Source organism: Odocoileus virginianus, chromosome 8 (assembly GCF_023699985.2).
Source record: "Odocoileus virginianus isolate 20LAN1187 ecotype Illinois chromosome 8, Ovbor_1.2, whole genome shotgun sequence".
Classification (NCBI taxonomy): domain Eukaryota; kingdom Metazoa; phylum Chordata; class Mammalia; order Artiodactyla; family Cervidae; genus Odocoileus; species Odocoileus virginianus.
Window position 1 is genome coordinate 11,243,488 of NC_069681.1, and position 16,843 is coordinate 11,260,330.

Genomic DNA, 16,843 nt, shown 5'->3' on the forward strand with positions numbered 1-16,843 from the left:
GTGAGCAACAAAGCCTGTTTTGGCAATCTTTGTGGTTTGAGAGTGGGACTCAGGGAGGTCTGTCCCGGTGAATCTTAGGTTAACCTAGATTGTGGCTAAGGATCTCAGGGTGCCAGAGTGGTGAAATCCATCAGTGATCAAACACAAAGGAGTAGACAGACTTGGAACATAACAGAAGCAATTTCTCCGTGGACAGTGGCAAGACTAAATTAAGTGGTCAAAAATCTTAACACTGACCTTATTTAAACAAACAAGCAAGAAAGAAAACACTGTATTTGATAGCCTGGGCTAAGAGGAGTCTGACTGGTACAGAAACAGCGGGACATCTTTGGTGGTCTGGAAGACCAGCAGAAAGTGAAAGTGTTGGTAGTTTAGTCGCGTGGACTGCAGCCCACCAGGCTCCTCTGTGCGTGGAAGTTTCCAGGCAAGAACACTGGAGTGGGTAGCCATTCCTTTCTCCAGGGGATATTTCCAACCGAGGGATCGAACCTGTGTCTCCTGCATCGGCAGGCGGGTTCTTCACAGTCTGAACCATCAGGGAAGCAGGTATGTTACCACTGCACAGACAGCTGTCACCCAGGAAGCAGTCTGAGCTTTCGACTGCTGAAGAACAAGAGGATCCAGAGAGGTGGTGGGCTTGAGATGTTAGTGGTCAGGGTGACCCTGTGAAAGGTCGAAAGAGTGTGGACCTGGGTCCGATGGCTTTGCAAAATTTGATTTTTCTGTTGTCAGGACTGGTGACTGGACTCAACATTTTTAATTGAGGCAGAGGGACAATCACAGAGAGAAAGCTAGAATCCGTGCTGAAGAGGGGTCTCGGGTCCTGGGAAGGGTGAAAGGGTCCCTCTGAGAACTATGGCCAGAGAGACATAGCACAATCACCTAGGGGTTTCGAGCCTCTGAGTCCCCGTCTCAGGGCCCTGGGGTCCTGGAGAAATGGCTCATGGGTAACAGCAGCCTCTGGGGGTACAGGCAGGGCTCCTCATTGCCGCACGGCTCTCGTCCCCTCTGGCCATTGTCGTGGCTGGCCAGAACCAAGCCAATGTGAGCCCTGGTTCTTGTTGCCGTCTCTGTACTGAGGTGGGGCTGCTGGGGGCAGACACACACTCACACACACTCACACACACTCACACACACTCGGGATGTGGCTTGAGAGCACGGGGCGGTTGGAGCCTTCAACTATGACCATGTGCGCCACCAAAGTCTAAGCTCAGGGAGATGGTCCCTCTTGACACAGCGCCCAGCTCCTCCCGGTCTCCCTTAGGGTTCCCTCTTTCTCGGGGATGTTAGGGTTGACAGGCTGGAGGGTCCCTCTCTGACCTGGGAAGGCCTCAGGTGGGCAAGCTAAGCCAAGCAGTGTCTTTCGGTATCGAAGCGCATAGACTTTAGGTGAAAGCCCAGCTCTTCCTCCTCAGGTGTGTCTCAGCCCTGCCTTCGCCTCATATGTAAAGTGCAGAAATCTGGTACCCGGCTCTAGCAGTGCTATGGGGTTGAAACGAAAGCATATGTGTAAAATTTTTATAAAAGTTTCTGGCTCCTAGCACGTGTTATACAAATGTCAGCCTTAAGACAATGAGATAAAATATTCATCCAACAATTTATTGAGTATCTATTAGATATCAGAGCAGAGGTGGGAGCTTCCCAGGTGGTGCTAATGGAAAAAAAAAAACCTGCCTGCCAATGCAGGAGACCCAAGAGCTGTGGGTTCGATCCCTGGGTCGGGAAGATCCCCTGGAGGAGGGCATGGCAACCCACTCCACGGCGGGATACATACGGCCCAAAAAGTTGGACACAACCGAGCGATTAACACTGGGAAGTAGAGAAGAGAAATCGTCGACTTTTATTCTTTTTGGCAGCTCTTTCCACACCATTAGAGTAGTAAGAGAAGAAGGCAAGGAGAAGCTGGTGTGTTTTTCTTTATCTCCCCTTTAATTAACTAATTTTTGGCTGCTCTGGGTCTTCGTTGCTGCGTGAGGGTACTCTCTAGTTGGGGAGTGCGGTTTCTCACTGGGGTGGCCTTTCTTACTGTGGTGTGCGGGTTTAGTCGCCCTGTGGCATGTGGAATTTTCCCAGACCAGAGATCAGACTAGTGTCCCCTGACTTAGCAGGCGGATTCTTAACCACTGGATCACCAGGGAAGTCCCCAGTTGTTTTTCAAGGAAGAAAGGGCAAGAGAGACCCGCTTCAGTGCTTGACTGAAGGCCTACCTCTGCTCAGCAAGGGACTGTGTCACAGCTTGGGACGACAAAGCCTCACAGTAATTAGAGGCACGCTGTCCTTTTTTGCACTTTATTAAGAACCCCTGGGGAGGCCTGGCCTTGAGGGGGCAGGGTCCTAGGTTTCTGTCACAGTCTGTCTGTTTGCTCCTCTCTCGATTCACCGAGAATGCTAACCTACAGTTATCTTTCATACTGAGAAGAAATGATTAGACTATTCACTTCATAAATCACAACTTCATTTTAAGGCATTGAGGTGTTCACGTCTAATGACCCTAATCCTAGCTTTTGGGAAAGGCTTTAATCTTGTTAATGATATGCTGAAACAAATTAAACAAAGTGACTAATTCTGCGGCCTGGTTGCTGACTGATTCCAACAGGAAAGTTCTCTTTAGGAAAGTTCGCTTTGTCGGTCCACTCATCTGATGTCTCGCCATAGATAGGGTGTTTTTAAGGCTGCAAAGCGAGGATATCATATTCTAATAATAGGCCCGGTGAACCTGCAATTGTTTGCTCGCTTTGATTTCTGTATTCAAAGCAATGCTTCAAAAACTACGTTATAAGAACTTGTGTTTAAAATGTTTCCAACCTCATCCCCCACCCCAGAGGGTAAAACCTGTTCCATCTTGTGTTCTTACTCCACCCTGGAGGAAACTGTTAATTTCTAGATCTTTCAAGATGCCAGACTGGTTAGTCAGAGGATTTCTAAGCTTGTTCAAAATACCTCCCTCCCTACTTCAATCATCGGTCTTCTGATTCCAATACTCTCTTAGCCTCCTTAAAAAACAAAAACAGAAAACTATTAGAAAAGAGAAGTAGATCTTTAAAAATGGTATCCGTGTTCTCTACTTTTGAAGACATAATATCAGGGTATTAAAGATGGAAGATAATAAGTTGTTACAATCAAACATAACTTGCCTTCTAGGAGTTCTAAGGATTAATTAATCAATCAAAGGATGTGCTCACTGCTTGCTATTATTATTATGCTAAAGATGTGAACCCAAGAGTGTCTTTGCTGGTGTATTAAGCCCTTTGTGATCTATTATCCGTTCATTTCTTCAGCCTCAGCTCTAATTCACCTTCTCATACTGTGGTTAACAATCATATGACAATTCTCCTCAGAATGTGAAAGAACCAGCAGAGCTCTCCTTTGATTCTTAGCTCTTCTAGAGAATCAGTTCTTTTCCCAAGGTCTGCTTTCCTTCTACCCACCCCTCCATACCCAACTAGTTCCAGTATACGTATATATTTAAAGTGAGATTTAGGTCTCACTTTATTTTACTTTAAAAAATACTTATTAATTTATTTGGCTGCACCAGGTCTTAGCTGTCGCATATGGGATCTAGTTCCCGACCAAGGATGGAACCCCAGGCCCCTTGCACTGGGAATGCAACGTTCTAGCCCCTGGACCATCAAGGCAGTCCCAGGTCTCACTTTTTAATTTATTTATTTTTATTTTTTTATCACCAACACCATTTTGTGTTGGGGTATAGCTGACTAACAGTGTTGTGGTAGTTTCAGGCGAACAGTGAAGGGACTCAGCCACACACACACAGGCGTTCATTCTCCCCCTAGACCACTTCCCATCCAGGCTGGCACATAGCATTGAGCAGAGTTCCATATGCCATTCAGTAGGTCTTTGTTGGTTATCCATTTTAATCATAGCAGTGTGTACATGACCTGCCCAGCATCTCTAACTATCCCTTCCCAGGTCTCACTTTAGATGTCCCTTCCTCCAGAAAGCCTCCCTCAACTCTCCGAGATTGCTTTAGACATCCCTTCCACGTGCTCAGGTAGCTCCCTACTTCCATCACGGCACTAACTGCTCTCTGTGGGAAAGGCCGACACGTCTCCCTGCCTCAGATAAAGTAAGTGCTCAGTACATATTTATTGAATGAATAAACCGAATAACTATGATTTGGTAAATTATAAATTTAAAAAATATTTTCCTTTAACACATTCCAAACTATTACGATAATAAGTGATCATTAACTGAGTTACTAGTTTAACTTCACCGTTACCACTTGTGAAGTTCTAAAAATTCCACACCTTGTGACTGGAGCCACTTAGCTAATGGGAACCGTTTAACAACCTTTCTGGACAAGCCACTGTTAATGATTTGCACCAAGTCGGTATTCAATGAATTCTTATTGGTAAAGAAATGAAAACACCAGGGTGTGAGGTATTTTCCTGGTGAGACAAAACGCAGAGGTATCATGAAATGATTTTCACGTCCCAGTTAGGGCCCCATGTGACTGGCGGCCGTGCCCTCCCCCGGCCGAGGAGGAAGTGCAAATAGCCCCACTCTTTCAGCGCCCCAGTTTTTACCCTTCTCCCATCTCTTCAGCCTCCACTTTTGGGATCCCCACCTGCTGCTGCCCTCACAGGAGATCCACAGGGTCTGGGCTGCATAAAGGGGAGCAGCAGGACTGGACAGACAGAATGACACTCACTTTGTGCTGGGCTCGGGGACCCCTGGAATCTGCCAGCGGGATCAGGCAGAGCCTAAGGTCCTTTTAAGGTCCTTTTCCATCACCTACTTGTGGCCGCTCAGGTCCTTCCCGGAGGTTAAAAAAGCTGGTGAAGGGATGAGAGGAAAGGGCATCTAAGGAAGGCTGGCTGGACCCCTCGGTGGGTGGAAGGTGGTGGTGTAGAAAGCAGAGGGGAAGGAAAGCCAGTCAAGGGAAGTGCCTAGTGAACGGGTGTCATGGGCTGGAGACTGGCGAAAGGGAGGGAAGACTGGACCCGGTCCGTCTTAGACCTTTGTACTGAGGGCAGCTGTCATCTCCTGGGGCAACAGGAAGGAAAACACCCTTGACGCCTAGATTCCAGTCTAGGCCCTAACAACAGTTAACCTTTATGGTACCTTTCCCTTCCCTGACTCCTCTGTTCTCATCTCCGTCTCCGAAGAAACAGAATTCTATAAGGCTTATTTCTGCACCTGGGCATCAACCCTTCTTCCAGGAGTCAGTCCCTCTCTCTTTGGCATTTGGTCATTTTTCTCTCTGCGGGCACCTTCCTCTGCCTAGAAACTGGATTGCTTCCCTAGGTGGCAAACCAGTGCCAGCCTCCAGCCCCCAACAAAGTTCTTGAAGAGTATGTAGTCCACTCTCCTTACTGTTCCTGCCTTTGTACCTCTATTCCTCTCTGTCTTTTTTTTTAAAGACTTTTTTTTTGATGTGGACTGTTTTTAAGGTCTTCAACGAATTTGTTATGATATTGCTTCGGTTTTATGTTTTGGTTGTTTGACCGCGACGCATGTGGCATCTTATCTCCCCATCCAGGGATTGAAACCGCATGCCCTGGGTTGGAAGGCGAAGTCTTAACCACTGGATCGCCAGGGAAGTCTCATGTACCTCTATTCGTAATTCTTCTTCTAGCTCCTTGATGAGGCTCCTACATGCTAAGAACTCAACATGCTGGCTCTGTATCTTACAAGTTCTGAGACCTCAAGCAAACTGCTTAGTCCCTAAAATGAAATCTCCTCAATCTGCAAAACGAAAAGAACGAGAATTACCCCAGATGGTTGTTCCAATGATTAAAACCAAAGTGTCATTTACTTAAAAGGGAGCTATAAAAATATCTGTTCTGTGTAAACTTTTGTAAAATCTATTTTTCCAGGAGCTGCTAATTTCAGAGTCTATCACTTCTCTCAGGAGGGAATGAGGGGCAATGTTCCCCATCTAATTTATGTGACATAAAAGTCATATTCCTGCCACTTCTTTTCCCTTTCAGCTGGAGCTTTTTTATGTTTATAAGGAACATCTATATTATATCAGACATTTTTAGTACAGTATTTCATTTAGCCCTCAAAAATACTGAGAAACTGCTTTTGTGATGCTCATTTTACAATGGATGCTTCCTGGAGGCTCAGTGCTAAAGAATCCACCTGCTAATGCAGGCGACTTGGATTCAATCCTTGGGATCACAGGATCCCCTGGAGAAGGACATGGCAACCCACTCCAGTGTTCTTGCCTGGAGAATTCCACGGACAAAAGGATCCTAGCGGGCTATGGTCCATGGGGTCTTGAGAGTTGGACAGGACTTAGCAACTAAACAACAACAAATGCTCATTTTACAATGAGGAAACAAGTTGCTCAAGGTTTCAAGGTTAATCAGTAGAAGAACAGGAATTCAGGAACAGTTCTCTTTAATACCAAATCCCATGCACTGTCCTCTCAACGTTTATATACCTCAAATGACAAAGAGCCAAACCTCATACTTCTTTCCTTTATTTCTTCCTTGTGTAGATTTCCTAAAGAAAATACTCCAAACGTGCTCTGAGAAAACCACTGTATAAACATCAGGGGGAATTAAAAAATATGTGATAACAATACATAGCTTATAAGAGAGGCACTTGAGAATTGAAGTGCTTGTTTTTGTCTGTTTAGAATTATCTTTAAAGGAAGGGGATGAAGATATTGACTAATCTTTGATGTTTTGCCTATATGTTCATTTTAAGTTGCTCAGTGGGTCTGTCTCTTTGCAACCCCATGGACTGTAGTCTTCGAAGCTCCTCTGTCCATGGACTTCCAGGCAAGAATACTGGAGCAGGTTGCCATTTCCCACTCTAGGGAATCTTCCTGACCCAGGGATCAAACCTGCATCCCTTGCATCTCCTGCACTGGCAGGCGGATCCTTTACCACTGGGCCACCTGGGAAGCCCCAAAGAATTGAAATAGAATAGGCATAAATTCCGAATCATTAGAAGTGTTTGGAAAAAAACAGTATGATAAAGAAAATTCAACGAAAAGGAGATGAGATAGGAGGGGGGAAAAAGCAAAGAAAAAGGAAATTAAATAAGTCGGAAGTGAGAGGGTGGTAATAAATTCAAGCAGGAGGATCACAGTGTGACAGAGTGGGCTAGTTTTCACCAAAATCTGTTCTCTTTCATGGTTATAGAATTGCGGTTGGGCACGGCCACCCAGCTAGCGGTCTCATCGTCCTGCTTCCTTTGCTGCTGGGTGTGACCTCGGAACTAAGTTCTACCTGGTGGGTGATGACAGATGAGTCTGTCTAGGTCTTTCTGGGTCTGGGTTGTTGCACTTGTGTTTCACACTTCATTCTTCCTTGAGCTGGGACTACCTAATTTCCTTCTTTGTATTAAGGGCGACACCTTAGAGGATGGAATAGTCATATGTGGCAAAGGAGCCACAGGACCTGGGACCACTCTTCCCAATACTCTTTCACAGGAAAGATGTGAGCGTTGCGTTTGGTGGGTGGCAAGGAGAAAGGAGCTCTTTCTTACAGCAACCTTTTACCCTAATTAACATACATATAAAATGAAAACGTATTACCATAGGCTACTGCCAATGCTGGACATGCAAGAGATGCAGGTTCAATTCCTGTGTGGGGAAGATCCCCTGGAGGAGGAAATGGCCACCCACTCCAGTATTTCTGCCTGGAAAATTCCAGGGATGGAGGAACCTGGTGGGCTACTGAGTCATAAAGAGTCAGACACGACTGTGCATGCATACAGGCATGTCACTAAAAGGCAGACTCTCAGTTGGAGTAAAGAAGATCAAAATTCAACCGTTGTGATGAACTTTTACAGGGCAGCAATGGAGATGCAGACATAGAGAACATACTTGTGGACACAGTGGGGGAAGGAGCTGGTGGGACGAACTGAGAGAGTAGCATGGAAACATAAATGATCGTATGTAAAATAGATGGCCAATGGAAATTTGCTATATGACTCAGGGAGCTCAAATCAGGTGCTCTGTGACAACCCAGAAGGGTGGGATGGGGTGTGAGGTGGAAGCGAGGTTCAAGAGGGAGGGGACAGGTATACTTATGACTGATTCATGTTGATCTATGGCAGAAACCAACACAATGGTGTAAAGCAATTATCCTCCAATTAAAAATTTTAAAAAGTCAAGTGTTATTTACAAAAACACACTTAAAAATAATGACTCAGGATGGCTGGAAATGAAGATGGAAAGATATATACTAGGTAATCACAAACAAAAAGAAAGATAATTGTATCACACAACATAGAATTTAAGGTGGAAAAACAATGGACAGATAAACACCTAGTGAACTTAACTAGGCAAACTGGGTCAGAGTCCTGACTTTGACATTTATACTGTGGAACCCTGAGCAAACTGCTTTATTGTTTTCTAGTTTCAGTTTCTTTCTCTATAAAAGATGATAATAACATATTATTTGCAGAATTGGGAGATAATACATGGGGAACGTTCTCTATAGATATAAAAATATAGTAACTCAAATTGGATCATATAATTCATTCATCTGGCATTTACTGAAAACTTCTTATACATCAGATCTAGGAAGAGGGAGTTAGTCATATTACTTGTCATCAGAGAGAATATGTGTTAAGATGAGTTTAATAAAATATTCTACAGCATTATGGGGGGGCATGTATTTTGTCTAGAGAGAGGGGCCAACAGAGTCAAAAATAATTTCGTAAGAAAGGTGATTCTGTGGTTGACTGGTGTTTGCACAGGCTGAGTAAGAGGAAGGATATTCCATGAGAAGGCACAGCATAGAAATAATTTGCCTGGAGCTTCCCTGGTGGCTCAGTGATAAAGAATCTTCCTGCCACCAGATCTGAAAGAGACACGTGCACCCCAATGTTCATCACAGCACTGTTTATAATAGCCAGAACATGGAAGCAACCTAGATGCCCATCAGCAGATGAATGGACAAGGAAGCTGTGGTACATATACACCATGGAATATTACTCAGCCATTAAAAAGAATTCATTTGAATCAGTTCTAATGAGATGGATGAAACTGGAGCCCATTATACAGAGTGAAGTAAGCCAGAAAGATAAAGACCAATACCGTATACTAACACATATATATGGAATTTAGAAAGATGGTAACGATAACCCTATATGCAAAACAGAAAAAGAGACTCAGATGTATGGAACAGACTTTTGGACTCTGTGGGAGAAGGCGAGGGTGGGATGTTTTGAGAGAACAGCATCGAAACATGTATATTATCAAGGATGAAACAGATCACCAGCCCAGGCTGTATGCATGAGACAAGTGCTCGGGCCTGGTGCACTGGGAAGACCCAGAGCAATCAGGTGGAGAGGGAGGTGGGAGGGGGGATTGGGATGGGGAATACATATAAATCCATGGCTGATTCATGTCAATATATGACAAAACCCACTACAATATTGTAATTAGCCTCCAACTAATAAAAATAAATGGAAAAAATATATAAAATTATGGTTAATATATATTGTTAAATACAAAATGCAAGCTGTGAAACAATAGAGTCAATATTATCTTGCAAAAATGTATATTTAAATAATGAAAATATATTTCTTTTCAAATTGATGAATAGTGGTGTGGTAGACAAAATAATAGCTGCTCAAAGATGTCCACATCCTGATCCCTGAAACCTGTGAATACGTTACTTTACATGGCAAAAGGGACTTTTCAGATTGATTGAATTAAGGATATTGAGTTAGGGAAATTATCTTGGATTATTCAGTGCACCCAAGGTTAGGACAAGAGTCCTTATAAGAGGGTGGCAGGAGAATTAGTTAGTAGTAGGGGATGTGACAAACGAAGCAAGGGTTTGAAGTAATGTGAGAAAAGGATCCTGAACCAAGAAACACTGACAGCCTCTGAAAACTGAAAAAGCAAGGAAATGGAGCCTCCCTTCAAAGCCTTAAGAAAGAACTTGTCCTACTGACATTTTGACTTGAGTCCGATGAGACTGATTATGAACTTTTGAATTTCAAAATTGTAAAATAATAAATTTTTGTTGTTTTAAGGCTCTAAAAAAAAAAAATCTTCTTGCCAACGCAGTAGACATGGGTTTGATTCCTGATCCAGGAAGATCCCACATGCCAGGGAGTAACGGGACCCGTGTGCCACAGCTATTGAACCCGTGCTCTAGAGCCCAGGAGCCGCAGGATTGAAACCCGTGCATTCTAGAGCCGACGCTCCGCAACAAGAGAGGCCACTGCAATGAGAAGCCTGTGTACCGCAACAGAGATAAAAGCCTGAGCAGTGACGAAGACCCAGCACAGCTAAAAACAAATCAAATTTTATGTACATAGAAAAAGGAATCAATCCAAGAAGAAGATATAACAACAACAACACAGTAAGTGGCCTGATAGGGAACTGCATTCATGATCTCACAAAGTTTGATGAGACTGGAGAAACAGATGCTGGCTAAGATATTGGAACTTCATCCTACACACAATGGGGAGGTATTTAAAGTGTTCCTCCAGGAAATGACTTGCTAGGTTTTGTATTTTAGACAGCTAATTTTAGCCACAAGGTGAGAGATGGCAGGGGTAGAGGTGTGAGCAGCTTAGCAGCAGTGAGACTAAAGAGGAAAGCAATGCAATGTTTCAGGGGCTTGAAAGAAAGGACCCCAAACGCAACAGGAGCAGTGAAATGGACGGAAGGTGATGGACAGGAATGGCTGGTCTCCCAAGGGGGCGATAGGGGAAGAGAAGGGGAGCCTGGGACAACTTCAGGTTTCTCCTTTGGTTAACGAGGCAGACTGTGGAGATGTTTACTAGGAGTGAGACCAGGGAGAATGGGCAACTGGCAGGAAAGTTAACTTCCCTTTTAGTCAAGCTGAGCTGAAGGCCAGTGGGCCGTCTGGGTAGATGTTTCTGATAAGAAACTGGCTTTACAGACTGGAGATCTAGGGTAGGCTGGACAGGTTATGAGTTGCTAGCACATTGATTGGTGGTTGGTCATGGATGGGTCTGGATAGACCAGATAGCATTAGAAACAGACCAAAAAACAGGCTATTGTAGCATTCCAGCATGTCAAAGATGACAAAGGGGCCAAGCTCAAGAAAGACGCTTAGCGAACAGGAAACGCAAGTGTCACAGTGGCCAATGCGAGAGATAGTTTCAAGGACAAAAGTCTGGCCTCCAGTGACAAATATTGCAGATACATTAAATAAGAAGCGAATGGTGGTGGGGGGGCAGGGAAACAACCGAATGGGTCAGGGAAGTTTGAAAGGCACGGGTGACCTTTGTCAGAGTTGCCTTGGAAGAATAGTGGGCACGGAGATCCGCTGCAGGAAAGAATGAGTGGTAGATGAAGAAAGGGTTGTAAGAATAATAAAAACAGGCATTTACCTCCCAGAGAGCTTGGCTGTGAGGAGCTGGGGACTGGAGGACCCAGACTGGATCAAGGAGTGTTTTGAACTTTTCAGTTTGTTTTTACAATGTGCCTATATGTTTTACATGATGAAGGGCCTGGGAAGATGCGGATAGAAGGAGCCTGAAAGTCCATGTGAGGGAATACGTGAAAAGCCATCCCGACTCATTGGAAAAGACCCTGATGGTGGGAAAGGCTGAAGGCAAACAGAGAAGGGAGCGCGGAGGATGAAATGGTTAGATAGCAGCACGGACTCAATGGACGTGAATCTGAGCAAACTCCAACAGGACAGAGAAACTGGCGTCCTGCAGTCTGTGGGGATCGCAAACAGTCAGACACGACTTAGGCACTGAACAATAACAAAGCCATTCTCGGGTTGGAAATAGACTGAAACCGTCTCCGATGCCCGTAAGAGGATCAGAAACGCTGTTTGAAAGGTTGTTTTCAAAGGTTGGGACCAGGCGACATGTCATTTATTGAGCGCTCACTGCGAGCCAGTCCCTTTCCGTAATTTGAAGGCAGCAATCTAATTGGAAGGCAGATCCACTCCGGAGCCGGGTTTCTTTCCTTGAAACCGTTAATCACTAAAAAGGCATAAACAAACAAACAAACAAAAAACAAAAAAAGTACTCCCTGAGGCTGAACCCCTCTCGCAGATGCTAACCCATCTGCAAGGCTTCTTAGTGTCACAAAGCATAAACCATCCCTGGCGCAGCTGGTTCAAGAGCGGCTCTGGAATGCAATGATCTCCCTCGCTCTGTCGAAGTCGGTTACCGTCCAAAGCGATTCGGTTCAAGCCTCAGCGCCCGGAGGAGGGGAGGCGCCCGCGCGCGGGCCGCCGGCGTGGGAAGGGAGGCGGGCGCGGGTTGCGGGCACCGGGAGAGGGAGACGTGGGGACAGGGGCGGTGGAGGCGACTCCGGGGACGCGCGGTAGCTACCGCTCCCATCGCCAGCGCAGCGTCCGGCCAAGCTGGGCTTTCCCCTCTCTTCCCCGCCGCTCTTCCCGCGCGCGCGCGGCGGCGGCTCGGCGCCCGGTCCCGGGGGGGAGGCCGCTCGCGTCCCCGAGGCCGCCCGGCGCCCCTCACCACCCGGCGGCGGCTTTCGGTTCCGCGCCTTATAAGGCCGGCCGGGGGGGTCACGTGCGCCCCGGGCCGCCCGCCGGGAGGAGGGGGCGGCGGGGAGGAGGCGGGGCGGGGAGCGGGGAGGAAAAGGGGAGGGAGCCGGGGGCGGAGGAAGGCGCGGGAGGCGGACTCCGCGGCCGCGGGAGGCGGCGGCGGCGGCGGCGGGGAGCGGATCGCGCGGCGCTGGACCGCGGAGGACGAGGAGGTGGACGGAGGGCCCGGCGCGGGGGCGGGAGAGCGCAGCGCGGCGGAAGCCGGAGACGGCGGGAGGGCCGGTGGCTGGGAGCCGGGCGGCGGCGGCCGCGAGCACCGCGGCGAGGGAGGCGCATCCAGCGGCCCCGGCGGCGGCGGCGGCGGCTGGGGGCCCGGGTCCGCACTCCGCGGGCGGCCGGCGGGCGCGGGCCGGCGCGATGGAGCCGCGGCACGTGCGCCCCGCGCCCGGCGCCCGCAGCCCGACCTGGGAGGAACCGGTGGGTACAGCGCCCGCGCCCGCCCCCTCCCGCTTCTTCTCTGTCGCGTCCCCCTCCCTCCCGCCCGGGCCGGGTTCCGTTCAGGAAATGGCCCGGGATGAGGTTCCCAGCTGCTTCCCAGCCGGGGCCGCGCTTCCTCCGCCGCCCCAGCTCCTCCTCGCGCGCCGCCCGGAGCCCCTTTGTCCGACCCGCCGAGGCTTTCCCCGAGGGGGGCCGCCGGCGACCCGCGCGGACCACGGCCCTCGGAACACCGTTTGATTTTCGTGCTTCATCGACTTCTCAACTTTTTTTTTTGGACTTGATTTTAGAGCGAAGAGGGAGGGAGGGAGGGAAGGAGAAATCCAGACCGTGGGTCGGCGGGCAGGGCTCGGAGGAAACCCGCGTTCCCCCCTCCCGAGACCGCGCCCTGGCCCATCACCTGGGCGCGCAGGTTCCCGGGGACCCGCGCTGGCCCGGCGCATAGCGGCTTGAAGCCCGGAACCACGCCTCCGACTCTGGCTCGCCGCTAAAGCCCCGGGCTTTCCTAGAGGGTCAAGGGGGCTTGCTAGGGGTGAAGCGGGAAGCTGACCTTGATTTCGCCTAGGTTTTTCGCCGCCCATAAAACGCGGAGGTTGGGTGATTTTAGGGATCCGAGTAGCCAGTACATGTGCCTGGTATGTGCGACGGTAACGAGCAGGAGCCCGGGGGAGAGGGGGTCTTCGCATCCGTTCTCTCAAACTCTTTCAACTTCTTTCTTGCAACTCAGATAGTCAGAACCACCTCACCACCCTCCAGTGTTTCTACCCCGAAATCCCCGTCTCAGTCAGAGCTCTGTAATCCTGTGTGGACTGCCTTTTCCCCCTGGCATCGAATTTTGGCTCTGCGTCCTGCCTCGATGTTTGGTACTCCGTCCTGGTTGATATTCTTGAGCCTCTTTGAAAAGCCTCACCGGTGTTCTGGTCACCATGTTCCCAGGGACTCCTGCATTATCTGCTCAGGCTGGCCCCCTGCCTGTTGAGAGCTTCTAGGTCAGGTGCCAGGGTTGGTTCTTTTTCTTTCCCAGTGTGTACCCTACCGGCTCCTTTGCCCAAGTTTCTCTGCCGTCTGTTTCCCGACCTTTCGGGAGTGTCCTTCAACCCTGATCCGTCTGTATCTGCAGCTGTCTTTGCTTTCATAAAGTTGAACATGTTATTAGCTTGCCAGTCTGTTCTTATTTCTTACGTTGTGTGTATTACTGAGGATTACAATATCCTTGAAATTCAAAATCCAGTTCGGTTTTGGAGTTTAAGTCAAAGTTCCCTGAGAACTAAATTCAGTGACCTGTTTTGGTAACTTTTTTACTTTTAAACTTTCCTACCTGGGAAGTCCTTTATGAACTTGCAGACCTGGAGTCAACAATCACAATGAAAAATGCCTAGTTGTAGTATTTTACTGTAGGAAGCTGATGCCACAGCTACTTTGGCAGGAAAAGTTTTATTTTTGCTTTCCTTCAAGTGACAAAAATGAAAATGTTCATTTATTAGCCTTTAAAACTAGAGCCCAAACAGAAATATGTGAGTGAATTGTGACACTTTGTCCAGTCTGCATAACTCTCCTTTAAAAAAAAGAGGTTTATTTTCTTTAAAGTCTGTGGGCCTTTTTATTTACTCAACAGGTATTTTATCCAGCACCTACTATGTTCTAGGACTGTTGAATGTAGCAGTTGACTGCACAGACACAAATCCTTAAATCATCACAGAGCCTTCATTCTTAAGTAGACAGAATGTCTTGTTTCATACATTTTACTATTTTAGAGTAAAAAGAAAACAGTTCAAAGAAGAAAATCATCAGAAATCTCATGTATGTGGCATAAAATGATCCTTTGGACACAGTGATTTAATTTGAAACCCCGTGGCTGTCCATGTCTGACATGAAGTCTAAGAACTAGTAAAGGGCACTCTTATTTAACTTCTTAAAAAAGATAAGTTATCCAAATTACTGAAAAGTGGTGTGGACAAGAAAAATGACCGTGTAAGGTAGGGGAAATAATGCATGTAAATGTCAGTTATTTCAGACATAGGGAGCTAACTGAGGAAATGTCAGCTTAATCTATGTTGAAGGACAGATTTCCCTACAAAAACTTTTCTCGGATCAGTGATCCCTTATGAATATAATCAAAGCTATGGACTGTCTTCCCAAGATGTACCCATGCAACATACATATAAAAATTTAATAAAATTTCATGGGAATCAGAGTTCCCATAGCCCAGTCTGTTGACCCTCAAAGACCTTGGGTTGAAAAATCTGCTTTGACCTGGATTCCATTTTGCTGTCATTTAAAATCTCTTTTTTTCTGAATTCCAATACAGGCTACTTTAATACTTTACTATAAAAGTATACTCAGTTACATTTATGAAAAGGAATATTCAGGAACGAACAGGAAATATTCACAGCACACAGATCCTGTTGCATTGTTTCTTACTGTAAATAACAGCATACATGTTAAGGATATACTTTCTCTGGTCTTTTTTGCCAAGTCCCAAAACATGATATGATTCTACATGGAACCATTCAGATAGAAGAGTTAACATCATGTCGGGAATCGATGCTAAGTACTAGTAAAGAGAACAGCCCCTCTAGCTTGAAATGTACTCATGCCTGGAGCAGTGAGGCAGCTGCTGGCCATCAGGTTGGTCTTTCTACTTGGAGATGAAATGAAATTATTTAATTAAGGGAGGGTATTTAAATAAACTGTTAACCTTATCATTACCCCATTGAGGGCACTGGGCCTGCAAGATAAATGTTAACATTCAGGTGTCTGTGTATTTCCTTTAATGCTAGCTTTAGAATGTAATCAAATCAGTGGAAACAGGCATTACCTAAATTTCCAATTAAAAAATACTTTGGTGGTGGTAATAGGTTGGGTTCAGGAAGATATTTAGCCAAGTAGTCCTTGTAGATAATAGCCTGTGGGAAAGTAAATAGAATTCTTGCCAGAACTTAGCAGAGTATGAGGGTGTTTACAGAGTAGCTCTTGAACAGTACTGGGATGCTATAGTACCCTTTACTTATTAAAATTTATTTTTATTTCCGAATGATTGTTACCTAGTTGACTCTGATGAAGCTATTCAGAACTGCTGAAAAATTAGGGAGAGAAGAGTTTCAAAGGAAAAATGGCCAACACATAAATGAGAGTTTATGTATGAAGTCTAGATGACCGAAGTTGTGTGCCTTAGGTGCAGGGATGGGCATGCGTACATGGAGTTGATATGATTACTGTCATTTCAAAATCCTCTTTGTTGAGATAACAAGGGAATTTTAATGCAGCTTTTGGTGTTACATTCTAAACACGGAATAGGTAGTGTATTATGGAAGCTGTTTTAAAGTTTGCATGAAAGCAGATCTGTACCTGTTCAACCTCCAGTGTTCTTTATATGGCTCCCATTAACTAGGAACGTGAGTCTTAGAACATGTTTTTAAAGTGCCTGTGTAGTTCGGTTCTTCAGAATCTACTGTAGACTTCATGTTTATGATATAATATTAATGTAAAACCATAGAACATAGGGGATTTAATAAAAGCTACAAATGGATATTAAACCTCTTGTTATAAGTATGATCAATAAGAATATAATTCAAAATATCTCTATAGGTAATATTTATAAGGTTGGTATCAGAATGAGAACTGGCTGTAACTTATCTTTAGTGTATATATATATATATTTTTTTAAATGGGGCGGAAAGCCCTCTTAAGTAGACACCTAAACATAATTTAGTGGTAGCTTCTATTTCCAGTTCTTTCTGAATGCAGTGTCTATGTGGCTTATGTCCAAGTTTATAATAGTTTGTTTGTGATACATTATGTTCAAAACAAGGATTTCAAAGTAATAATATTAAGATAAATATGTAAGATGCATCTAAGAAATTATCTGAAAACACCAAGTAAGGCAAACAGTTCAAGGAAATCTTATAAAT

At 46.0% G+C, this 16,843-nt stretch overlaps 1 protein-coding gene across 6 annotated transcripts in view; it reads left to right on the top strand.

Annotated features, from left to right (window-relative positions):
- The first annotated feature begins 12,559 nt into the window (after positions 1 to 12,559).
- Positions 12,560 to 16,843, top strand: part of DGKH (diacylglycerol kinase eta) — a 210,459-nt gene continuing 206,175 nt past the window's right edge. For 3 of the 6 annotated variants that reach the window (XM_070471179.1, XM_070471183.1, XM_070471182.1), the window contains exon 1: positions 12,806 to 12,914. In XM_070471179.1, coding sequence (XP_070327280.1) covers positions 12,855 to 12,914 — 60 coding nt within the window. In that variant the 5' untranslated portion in view covers positions 12,806 to 12,854. Of the gene's footprint in view, positions 12,650 to 12,804; positions 12,915 to 16,843 lie in introns of those variants that run through there. The other 3 variants (XM_070471180.1, XM_070471184.1, XM_070471185.1) reach the window with 3 other exon arrangements.